The 12,622-nt window shown below is 48.6% G+C and overlaps 1 protein-coding gene across 1 annotated transcript in view; it reads left to right on the top strand.

Annotated features, from left to right (window-relative positions):
* The window catches only part of LOC8030520 (protein unc-80 homolog), a 231,893-nt gene extending 220,234 nt beyond the window's left edge, over nt 1-11,659 (top strand). Inside the window, exons 53-55 of the mRNA XM_042293095.1 lie at nt 730-825; nt 8,400-8,570; nt 11,468-11,659. Of these exons, the coding sequence (XP_042149029.1) occupies nt 730-825; nt 8,400-8,570; nt 11,468-11,659 (459 nt within the window). The remainder of the gene's footprint in view (nt 1-729; nt 826-8,399; nt 8,571-11,467) is intronic.
* The last annotated feature ends 963 nt before the right edge of the window (nt 11,660-12,622 follow it).

Raw genomic sequence — 12,622 nt, 5'->3', positions numbered from 1 at the left:
ATTCAGCCTCTGCCCGGCTTGGTCAGGGGGGTAAAGTGACGAGTGAAACGCGTTGCCGCAAGCTCGTCTTGCAGCGCCTCACGACGAGCGCCACGGTAGCAGGCAGCAGCACCAGATGCATGCATCTGCCACTGGCACGTCAGGGATACACAAATGATAACATAATGCATGGGCCTTCTCTACTAGGGCGATTCCTCCCCCTTCTTCAGTGAAGAGAGCGTGCGTTGCAGCAGGGGCTGCGGTAAAAGAAAATTCAAAGCATTGTTCAGTGGGTCTGGTAATGCACCAGACCCACTGAATATTGCAAGCAACCCTCCGAGTTGCTTGCAAAGTAATATTAGGTGCAAGGTTTTCATGCTTGCTTCCAGGTTCCTGGGACGTGCAAAGAAAAGTACTATGGTAGTTGAATCTCGTTAAACTGGAAAATTTGTGTGGTCCCTTTTCATGTCAGTGTTACTGGATGCCAAAGCGTCTCGGTTAAAAGCCAGGCAAGCCAAAGTCCAGATTGGAGCAGCGTCTGAAGCCAATTCTCAAACTAAAATCCAGGTTTTGAAATCACTTAGAGATAAGCAGAGTTTAGCCTTCCTGCCTTCTATTTTAATGTCTGCTTGAACTTGAAAAAGAATGTAGGCGTTGTGCATAGGTTGATGATCTAAAGGCCAGCCGTGAGCATTTCATGCTTAGAAATACACAAGATGGATACTGAAGCACTCTGTCCCAACGTTGCAGAGGCTGGTTGACTGGGAAGCAGCTCGCAACCTTCTCAAGGGGGTCTACATGACCCTGTTCAAGCACCCATACATTGCCCATCTGCCACACCTCAAGGTGAGGGCTGCTTTGGCAATTGAATGCTCACACATTTTGTCTAGCCGTTTTGTTCCTCTAGGGCCTTACCCTCAGCCCAGTGCACTTGCAGGTCTTCAGAGTTGCTTGTTGAAGGGCAACTCCACTTCATTTTCGTTTTTGAAAAAAAACAAACAATGTAGGCCTCTTCAGTATCATGTCAAACATGTCAAATATTACAACCTAGTTCTGTCTAAATGTTTCTTAAACGGTCTGGCAAACTTTGCAACGCGCCAAGCTGCCGAAATCAGCTGACTCTAGCGGGCGAATCGAGGGGCAACCAAGAGTGCAGTCAAGGCCATGGCGTTGGCATCGCCAATATTGAGCCAAATGTCATCACCATCTTGTCGGCGGTGTTCGAAGTTGCCGGAAAAGAATTTGAGACGTCCGGCCCGGAGCTTAGGCGAAAGGCATCTCTTCTTCTTTTTATTGTTGTGACACCGGCTCCCGAGATCTACTGAGCGAGCCAGAGCGACAGTCTGCACGAGCAACTCGCGCTCGCTGTGCTCGGTTCTGTGGCGCGCCCATTGTTTTCATTCAGAGCACGAAGTATTTCTTTTTGTTTGAGTCAGGTATTAAGAGCTGCGACTCTACAGAATCCCCCCCCCCCCCCCCCTAGTGGCGTGGAGCAGAAAGTTTCGTTGAGCTCCACGTAACGATTTTGTTTGGCGGGTGTGGAGGACGGGAGGTGGTGGTGTTTGTTGCACTAGGTGGTGGAACGGGCATAATGACGGGGGCTGTCACTGTAGAGGCCAAGTATGCTGGCTTGACTCTGTCCAGCGTGATGACACGTGGCGCCCGTTGATGTCGATGGTGCAGGTCTTGTCCGTTCGTGAAAGTACCTCAAATGGACCATCATACGGTGGCGTAAGAGGTGGTCGTACTGCGTCCCTTCTTACGAGTACATGTTTGCATGTATTGAGATCGTCACTAATAAATATGTGCCAAGAGTTTGAGTGTCTAGGTGAGACTGGACGCAGGGAATTGAAAAATGTCTTCATGTCCTGAAGGTATGATGGGATGTCCGTCGGTTCAGAGGGTATGCAGGTTAGAAATTCTCCAGGTTATCGAAGTGTGGTTTCATAAACGAGTTCAGCTGAGGTGCAGTCGATGTCGGCTTTGAAAGTGGCACGAATTCCAAGAAGGACAAGAGGAAGGTGATTAACCCAATGGGTTCGATCTTCTTTTGTCATTAGCGCTGCTTTGAGCTGTCGATGCAGCCTTTCAACCAGGCCATTGGCAGCAGGATGATAGGCTGTTGTGTGCACGTGTCTGACACCCAATATCTTGGTGAGGGCTGTGAAGAAGGCGTATTGGAATTGTCGGCCGCGGTCGGTTGTAATGGTCGACGGACAGCCGAAACGCGCGATCCAGATGGAGATGAAGGCGTGAGCGACTGTTTCCGCTGTGATGTCGGCGAGCGGAACGGCCTCTGGCCATCGTGTAAATTTGTCCACACATGAGAGTATGTATCGAAATTCGTTTGATGATGGTAGGGGGCCTACTATGTCAATGTGTTCATGATCGAATCTGGCATCCGGTGGACAAAATGTGTGCGTTAGTGTTTTTGTGTGGCGAAGCACTTTAGATTGTTGACATCTGTTGCATGTTTTCGTCCACAGACGGATGTCAGAGTTCATTCGGGGCCAGACGTACCGTGATGTAACGAGACGCTGCGTAGCACGGATACCGGGATGATTTAGGTCATGGATAGTGTGGAAGATGGCTTGCCGAAATTTTTCTGGAATATAGGGTCGTGGTGTGGAGGTAGATACATTGCAGATGATCTCGCAGGTGGCCAGTGGTAATCTGACGGGTTGTAGTTGAAGGGATGTGGAAGATGCCTGTAGATCTTGTAGCTCGGTGTCTTCCAGTTGTGCCAAGGCCAATTCCGGGAAATTGACAACAGGAGACGAGGAGATGGCGTCAATGCGGGAAAGTGCATCTGCTGGCATGTTTTGCGCTCCAACGACATGGCGGAGATCGGTAGTGAATTCCGATATGTAGGCCAGGTGACGAATTTCTCTGGTGGAGTAGGAGTGGTGATTGCTGACGAATGCGTAGATCAGTGACTTGTGGTCGGTGAGCACGTGGAAAGCTCAGCCTTCTAAGAAGTACCGGAAGTGGCGGATGGTTGCGTAGATTGCAAAAAATTTGCGTCCAGACGTGCTGTACCGTGTTTCGGCTGGGTTGAGTTTTTGGGAAAAGAAACCCAGTGGGAGCCACTGATGATCGCCGTATTGCTGAAGCACTGCTCCTACGGCGACATCGGACGCGTCGACCATGACATGCGTTGGTGCGTTTGGCATGGGGTGCACAAGGAGTGTGGCCTCAGCCAGGGCATTCTTGACCGCGGTGAAGGCAACCTCCGCATCTGGCGTCCATGGTATTGGCGTCGAAGATTTCTTGGGGCCGCGGAGCAAGTCGGTAGGGGCTTGATGGTTGAGCGCAGTGTGGAATGAAGTGCCTGTGAAAGTTGATGAGCCCTAGGAACTCCCGCAGCTTGTGTAGAGATTGCGGTTGTGGGTAGTCACGAATGACTTGCACCTTGGAATGAAGGGGTTCGATGCCCGTGGTTGTCATGCGGTGCCCCAGAAAATCTAAGGATGTCACGCCAAAAACGCGCTTCGTCACATTAATGGTAAGACCGCAGTCGCGGAGTCGTTCAAAAAGCAAGCACAGGTGTGTGCTGTGTTCTTCGTGTGACTTGCTCGCCACCAACAGGTCATCCACGTAAGCAACAACGAAAGGTAACCCAGATAGAACTTCGTGGATGAACCTCCTGAAATGTCTGGGCGGAATTTCGCAATCCAAAAGGCATCCGGATGTACTCGAATAGGCCGAAGGGAGTAGTGATGGCCGTCTTCGGGATGTCCTCTGATTAGATTGGAACGTGATGGTTCGCCTTGACTAAATCGATCTTGCTGTAGATGGATGTTCCAGCAAGATGTTCAGTAAAGTCATGGATATGGGGTAGTGGGTACCAGTCAGGTTGGGTTTGTGAGTTGAGTGCCCGGTAATCCCCGCAGGGTCTCCAGTCGCCCGGATCTTTCTTGGGCACCATGTGTAGAGGCATTGCCCAAGCGCTGTTGGATGGCCGGATGATGCCTAACTCGAGCATATGCTCGAATTCTTGGCGGGCTATCCTGAGGCATTCGCCAGATAGGCGTCGAGGGCGTGCAAAGGTAGGCGGGCCAGAGGTGATGATGTGGTGCGTCACCCCATGTGGCGGTGGCTTTGCCATGTTGGAGGTCTTTGTAATTTCCGGGAATGCGCCGAGGATGTCTGCGAATCCTGAAGCTGGGAGGATGTTTTTGATCCCAAGGGAAGTCTGGTTTGTGGCTACACCATTTACAACGAAACGAGTCTTGTTGTCAATGAGACATCGGTGGTGCACGCTGACGTCTAGGTCGAAGTGCGACAAGAATTAAAATATTCTGGCGGGCTAGTTGGTTATACATAATTAAATTACAAATAGCGCTAGGACGAGGACAGACGAAGAAGTGGACAGGACAGGCGCTAACTCACAACTGACGGTTTTATATACAACGTTAAGGAAGAAGGTGAGGGAAGTGTCTGGAGTTGAAAAAAGAAGAAAAAATAGGTCTTTTTCTAACCGGGCGCTCTAAGAAGATTGTTAGACTAGAAAGATTAAAACGCATCAGACCAAAACGAAATTAGTAAAAATTAAACAAAGGTAATGATTTTGAACTCTATACGATACTATTCTGAAGGCGTAGAAAATAACCCCGGACCGTGGGAGACAAATTGAGAATAAAAAATTGGATATAAAATTAATAGAAAAAAAAAGGAAAGAGTGATCGTCCAAAGGCCGCCGATCAGTGCCTCGTACAGCTTATTTACCTTTTCACATCCAACAGGGACCACAGCCAAAGCTATACCGGCGCGAGCGCATAGACCCACCCGGTGCACCACCTCACGCGCTCACGTGCAAACGTGATTATGTATAGTGGTTCAAGTACTGAACCTCTTTGTCCGTCAACGCCGAAGATGGTGCGGAGACGCATTTTTCTCCATTGGCTTGTATGGTCTGTGCTTCATAGATTTCCCTGTTCCTCTTTTCTTTAAAACGTCTGATCACTTTTGTGTTTGAAAGCAAAGGTGTGCAGGAGCAATCTCGCACATGCATGGCTAAATGTCCAGAAGGTGTTGACTGCAGGATCAGGGCATGTTCTCTCAGTCGTGTGTTTATGCAACGTCCAGTCTGTCCTATATACACTTTCCCGCATGTGAAAGGGATTTCATACACCACTCTGCTGTTGCAGTCGACATACTGGTGCTTGTGGTTTATGTTGCATTCATAATGTTGTTGCTTGACATTGTTGATTTTTGGGCACATTCGCTTTAATTTATCCGGTGCCGACAGGACGACTTGGACTTCTAACGTGGATGCTATCTTCTTCATGTTGTGCGAAATCTTGTGGATGTAAGGCACCACAGCCGGACGGCGTCTCTTCTCTTTTATTTTTTCTCTTCTTTTGTTTGTTGTCAATAACTTCTCGGCGATGTCAGTCAGAACTGGAAAGGGGTACCCCGAAGCTTTCAAACGAGCCACTTGTAATTCGAAGCTTGATTTTGCTCTGTGCTCACATGACTTGTTTAGCGCCATGCTTAAGCAATTAGACACTATGCCTCGCTTTACAAGTTTGGAATGGGATGAGTCATAGCGCAATAGCCGTTTTTTAAACGTGGGTGGTACATGCAGCAGGTCTGGTTCTTGTTGAAAGTAATCTGCAGTTCTAAAAACTGTAGGATGCCGTCCGTTGGTACCTCAATGGTAAAGTTGAGCTGTTCAGCTTGTTCCAGAAATGTGGCACGCACACTGTCGATAGGATGACTGTCACATTCATCGGGACGAAAAGGGAGGAGAACCAGGTAATCGTCGACATATAGAAAGATACGCGAGACTTGGTTGGTTGAAATATTCTTAGCAATAGCCTGATCACAATGTGACAGATAAACGTCGCATAAAACAGGTGCAACGCAGGAACCTATGCAGATTCCTCTCTTCTGTAAGTAGGAATTTCCATCGAAGGAGACTGCTTTGGAACAGAGGTAGAATCTCAGGAGTTCTAAGAATGCCTCTGCTGTTGTTCCGCAGTTGTTCTGAAAATTAACCCTTCCGTTGGCATCAATGCAATCGCTTACTGCTGCATACAGTTTATCATGGGGAATAGAATAAAACAAATCTTCCACGTCCAACGAAAACCCAAATCTTACTCTCGTCGGCCATGGTGAAGATCCACGTCGGCGATGGTGAAGATCCACCGAAAAATTCTGCGTAGCCCCAAGTCCAAAGTCACAGAGCGCATTCCGTAGGTAGGGATGTTTGAGCCATTTGCTGCAACTAGGTGGCGGCCGGATAATGGGTGTCGTTTTTGAGCTGGCGTTGGCGGAAGGATGGACATTTCCGCTCCGGTGTCAACTAGCAAGCGTATTCCAGATATTTTCTCGGTAATGAAAAAGAGATGGCTTGCTGTTGGGCCAGCGTCACTCGCCACTTCTAGTGACTGGCCGGGGCGTTTCCCTGCCAATTGCATGGCTGTTGGCACTTCAAAGCTCGGTTGCCGAATTTCTGGTGGTACCAGCAGGAATCGCTAGCGCGTTGTTGCGAAGAATCGCGTCGTCGAGGAGAACTGCGGCGTCGAGACGGACTATGACATGGCGGACGATATGGGTGTCTACGCGTTGTGCTGAGTTCTGCGATGGTGGTTGTTAGAGCGTCAACGTGGGCCTCAAGGGCTCGGATGGAGCAGCACTGGTGGTCGTTGTCCGTAACGCATGACATGGTTGGCGCAGCATATTCGGCAACGCGGTCCGCCATTTCGGCAAGGCGATCTAGTGGTAGGTCCGTAGCTGGTGCAAGGGTCATGCGGATCCCTTGAGGCAAGCGTTGAAGGAACAGTTCCCGTAGAATTGGGAGGTTCTGATCAGGAGCTTGCTCACCTAGAAGTTGGCGCATGCGGTGAAGCAACTGGGAGGGTCGCCGGTCGCCCAGTTCCTCGGTGGTCAGGAGCTGTTGTATCCGCGATGCCTCGAATGCTGTCTTCCTGGCGAGGATAATTTCCTTGATGTGGTCGTAGGCGTTCTCCGGAGGAGGAAGCGCCAGGACGTCATCCAGCTCATTGGCCACTTCGGGGGGTAGGGCAGAAACCGCATGATAGTAACGGGATTCCTGTGTGGTTATGCAGCGAGAACCAGGCCTGAGGATTCTTCACCCAAAAAGCTGGAAGGCGGAGCTGGGTGGTGGAAAAGGTTCTATCGCCGCTGGAAGAGCTGTCTGTGTTCCGGTCCATGTTGGTCGGACGTCCGGGTCACCAATTTGTTGGCGGTGTTCGAAGTTGCCAGAAAAGAATTTGAGACGTCCGGCCCGGAGCTTAGGCGAAAGGCATCTCTTCTTTTTATTGTTGTCTCACCGGCTCCCGAGATCTACTGAGCGAGCCAGAGCGAGAGTCTGCACGAGCAACTCGCACTCGCTGTGCTTGGTTCTGTGGCGCGCCCATTGTTTTCATTCAGAGCGCGAAGTATTTCTTTTTGTGTGAGTCAGGTATTAAAAGCTGTGACTCTACAGCCTCTTTTTGTTTGTTTTTCCTTCCCCAAGCAAGCGTAGCGGGTGACGTCATGTCGCATGTCACCGTAAGTGTCTGTTTAGGGCACATATGTCACAAAATAAAGTTTCTGCGAAATGTTACGAGACTCATTTTAAGTGAGCGATGATTCCAGAACATGCAGCTTCTCTTTTGGCACGTGGACCCGAAATAGAACCATGAAATTGACGTACATTACGACATACATACATTATGACGTTATGTGCATTAGGATGTATGTGACATACATTATGACAAACGTTTTCTATCCAGGCACATTTTTAAAAAAAAATTGGGGGAGTTTAATGTTTTTTAGGGAACATGGTTATGAAGGGAACATGGACAGGCCGTTGTCCTGTCATGTTCTTTACCCGTTTTTCATCCCTGTTTATCTGAGGCTCTTTTTCGTCATGTTGAACATGGTTATGACCAGAATTTTACGTGTACAATTGAACCTCGATTTAACAAAGTCACCGGGACCCGCTAATTATTTCGTTAAATCGGGACCTTCGTAAAATCGAGGAAGGAAGACTTCGCGCATAGACTGCATGGGGAATCCGAATTTGTTCGTCAAATCGGGAAATTCGTAAAGTCGGGTTTCGTTAAATTGAGGTTCAACTGTACTTCTGTTTTCCACCACAACAGGTTATAATCACCCAGGATATTTGAACAAAGCTTTTACAGCAAATGAGGCAAAGCTACTGAGTGCTGAACACAAAGACACGCCACACACTTTTCCTGCAAGAAAAGATTCAAACCGATTGTGCGGGTTCAAGCAATGCATGTGCAAACCAAGGAGTCATTGTTGTGTCAAGTGACAGCTCAAACAATTTTCTTGTTCTTTTGAAATTTGAATGTTTCTTTGACGTAGTTGCAAACATGCTTCGGAACATCTGCAAGTAGTGGCTTGGGCGTGGACAAGATCGGCCTGTGTTGGCTCCTTTGCAGTCGCTGGTCGCCATCTGCCAGAGCATCATCGTGGGAGATCAGAACGCCTCGCTGGTAGCCGAGAGCAGCGGCAACGTGTCGGTCTCTGCCGCAGCCCTGGCTCAGTCCCCGCCTCCGGGCTTCTGCTCGGTGGCCGTGCGCCTCGTCACCATGCAGATGATCGCCCTCGGGGTGACTCTCTTTCCCACTCACAGTGCAGTAGAGCGGTATATTGGCCGGTGTGAAGCCAGTGTAGTGCCCAGGCAGGACCATTCTAGAACCAGTGTGGTACCGCTGTAGGGCTGCTATAATGCCAGTGTGGCATCAATGTATGGCCGGTGTAATGCCAGTGTAGTGCCCAGGCAAGACCATTCTAGGACCAGTGTGGTACCGCTGTAGGGCTGCTATAATGCCAGTGTAGTGCCAGTGTGACATCAATGTATGGCCGGTGTAAAGCCAGTGTAGTGCCCAGGCAAGACCATTCTAGGACCAGTGTGGTACCGCTGTAGGGCTGCTATAATGCCAGTGTAGTGCCCAGGCAAGACCATTCTAGGACCAGTGTGGTACCGCTGTAGGGCTGCTATAATGCCAGTGTAGTGCCAGTGTGACATCAATATATGGCCGGTGTAAAGCCAGTGTAGTGCCCAGGCAAGACCATTCTAGGACCAGTGTGATACCGCTGTAGGGCTGCTATAATGCCAGTGTAGTGCCCAGGCAGGACCATTCTAAGACCGGTGTGGTACCGCTATAGGGCTGCTATAATGCCAGTGTAGTGCCAGTGTGACATCAATGTATGGCCGGTGTAAAGCCAGTGAAGTGCCCAGGCAAGACCATTTTAGGACCAGTGTGATACCGCTGTAGGGCTGCTATAATGCCAGTGTAGTGCCCAGGCAAGACCATTCTAAGACCAGTGTGGTACCGCTGTAGGGCTGCTATAATGCCAGTGTAGTGCCAGTGTGACATCAATGTATGGCCGGTGTAAAGCCAGTGTAGTGCCTAGGCAAGAACATTCTAGGACCAGTGTGGTACCGCTGTAGGGCTGCTATAATGCCAGTGTAGTGCCAGTGTGACATCAATCTATGGCCGGTGTAGAGCCAGTGTAGTGCCCAGGCAGTACCATTCTAGGACCAGTGTGGTACCGCTGTAGGGCTGCTATAATGCCAGTGTAGTGCGCAGGCAGGACCATTCTAGGACCAGGACCAATGTGGTACCGGTGTAGGGCTGCTATAATGCCAGTCTAGTGCCAGTGTGACATCAGTGTATGGCCAGTGTAATGCCAGTGCAGGGCTGGCATAGTGTCACTACAGGGCCAGTGTAGAACCAATGTATGCCCGCTGTGGTAACCATGTAGGGCCGTCGTATTTTCTTTGTTGAGCCGGTCTATGTCCAGTATGTTGCCAATCTAGGGCTGGCGTGGTACCAGTGTAGGGCTCGAACGAAGAGTGGGTGAGAATGGGGAGGCACAGAGCTAAACGCAAAGATGTTTTCACGTATTGCTGTACAGTCGAGAGCAAAAGTTTGCGGGGCACGGGAGCGCGTGCCGAAATGCATCGCCGCGCCGTGCAACGGCGCGCCGCCGCATCAAAAAGCCGCGCTTTGAGCATGCGCACCCTTGGTGCTGGCAGCCATGTCTCTTTCGCTCGTTCCTGTCCGACTCACTCGTGATAACCGGAATCGGCGCCAGGGGCGCAAGTTGCCGTTTCGCTGGCTGTCATGCCTTGCGTCCTCTTCAGCTGCCTCAGCAGCCGCGCTGGGTGACTAAGCGTTAAAATCCCAAGCCCCCCCCCCCCCCCCCCCCCCCCCCGCGAGCTCCGTCACAAAGCGCGGCGGCTGAGGCGGCTGAAGCAGACGCCCAGCCTGACAGCCAGCGAAGCGCTAACTCGCGCCCCTGGCGCCGACTCGTGTTATCAGGTGTGCGTTGGAAAGAAACGAGCGAAAGAGACATGATAGCGAGCACGAAAGGCGCACATGCGCAGAGCGCGGCTCCTTAATGCGGCGGCGCGCCGTCGGACGGCGCGGCGATGCATTTCGGCACGCGCTCCCGTGCCCCGCAAACTTTTGCTCCCGACTGTACCTAGTTTGGACTGTTGCTATAGCACGTGCTTCTTTAGAAAGCGTGTCAGTCATGAACTGGGGGTTCCATTCACACCATGCATAAAGGTGTAACTAGCGAAGTAAAAACATGTGCAGTTAAAGGTACTTTTTTTATGCGATGCTTTGTAGTTGGGATACAAGGATTTCTAGCCTTCCTTATTGGGTTAGCTAATACTGACCAAGAGTGCTGCTCTTAATTCCCAGTGGCGGCTAATTGAATGATGCTGTGGTGTCATGAACTACCCATCTGGCTAAGCTCCTTTGCAGTGTTCAAAGAATATTGGGCATGCTAATATATTTTAACTATATACTTCTCTGGCAATGGATTATAGAGTTTGGTATGGCGCATTCCTCGGTGATGTTTGAGTGCTGGCTACAGCCCGTTAACGTTAATAAAAGTTTGTGAAGCATTGTCTGAAAATGTACTAGGCCTCTGGTTTTCAAAATGTGCTACTTTTTGCAGAGTCTGATCATTATCTCATTATGAGGGGCGAAGGGTATGAAATCATTTGAAGGTCACATTATAATTAAGCATTTTAGAGCGCAGCTCGTGGGCGCCCGTTTCGGCGTTGTGCGGCGTCGATGTCGATGTACTGCCCCGCTAAATTTGTCAGGAAATTGAATTGGTGTTGTACTGCCCCGCTAATTCTAGCGAAGAAACTGAATTTGCTCATGGGTGACGTGACAGAAAGTCATATTACATCATTTTCCCCACAAAATATAGCGGGGAAACTGAATTGGTGTTGAGGTTACGTGACGTCAATTTCCCCCTCTAAATTTAGCGGGGAAACTTCACCCACTAAATTTAGTGGGAGGAGGAGTTAAGACAAAAGGAGGGGAGGAGGAGGAGGGTATGGAGGAAAAGGAGTGGCATACCCTCCCCTCCGTACCCTCCCCTTCTCCTCCAGTTTCGCATTACAGCGATCTGTAAACGTCTTTCATTTTTTGGCACAACATATGCATTCCGATCTTAATGTGGGCCGGTTTTGGTGCAGGAGTCGCTCTCTCTCGAAAGCATCTGTGGAGGATCGTCTATCCTGTCAAGCACAGACAAGACGGAAATTTTTTTGATGAATTTCATTCTTCCGCTCTGCATACGGGTCAGCAGCGGAGTCAAAGGTGGGTTGATGTGCTGTCTGCATGCATTCGGAGAAAGAAAATTGAATCTCTTATACTCGCCATACTGAAGGAGAGGTCTTTCCTTGTTACATTTAGAAATAAGCTCCACTCATCTGTACATAGTAGTATTTTGCACATAAACATAGTAGTTCTGTAACAAGAAACAATGTACAAAATGAGTTCCTGGGGATAAGCACGATACCTCAGTTGCTTTCAATGTGTAGCATGTAACCTAGTCAGGAATTTTTACAAATTTCTCAAAAGCTTTTGACCGGTTGAATCATAAAATCTATTAAAAAAACTAAATTTTTGTGGAATTCGAGGGCATTCTCTTGTACTAGTTGAGAGCTACTTGAGCTGTCGGATGCAAACAGTTGGAACCAGCGAATTTTCTCCAATTCTGAAAGCGGTCCGAACAGGGGTACCTCAAGGTAGTGCCTTAGGAGCATTGCTTTTTAATTTTTTTTATAAATGATATAGTTGCTATTGCAAGTAACACCTCATTTGTCATTTATGCTGACGATACTAGTATATTTTTTTCAGAAAACAACATTGATAGATTAGTTGCCAATGCAAACATCTCTGAAAAAACTTAGTTTATGGACTGTCTCAAATTCTTTAGAAATAAACGCAAACAAAACAAAAGAGATTATCTTTAAATCAAAGGGTACAGTGTGCAATGCTAATGCAAAGTTAATGTTGAACTCTTCAAAAATTGAATTTGTAAACACCGTTAAAAAAATTTTGTGTAATTTTTCATGATTATATGTTATGGGACTCCTATATTCAAAATCTTACGCTTAAACTCTCGAATATCATATGTTTTCTATATAAACATTTCCATATGTTACCATCTAGTGTTCAACTCTTAATTTATAATGCATTGTTCAATTCTCATATATCCTATTGTCACCTAGTGTGGGCAACCACGATTAGTACAAACCTTAATAAACTTTTTTTATTGCATAAGAAAGCAATCCGAGTCATAGCCAATGCGTCTTATTACGGACACACTGATCCACTTTTTTGAT

Source organism: Ixodes scapularis, unplaced genomic scaffold (genome assembly GCF_016920785.2).
Source record: "Ixodes scapularis isolate PalLabHiFi unplaced genomic scaffold, ASM1692078v2 PGA_scaffold44__24_contigs__length_19508400, whole genome shotgun sequence".
Classification (NCBI taxonomy): Eukaryota; Metazoa; Arthropoda; class Arachnida; order Ixodida; family Ixodidae; genus Ixodes; species Ixodes scapularis.
This window is presented reverse-complemented; position numbering and strand designations above follow the sequence as displayed.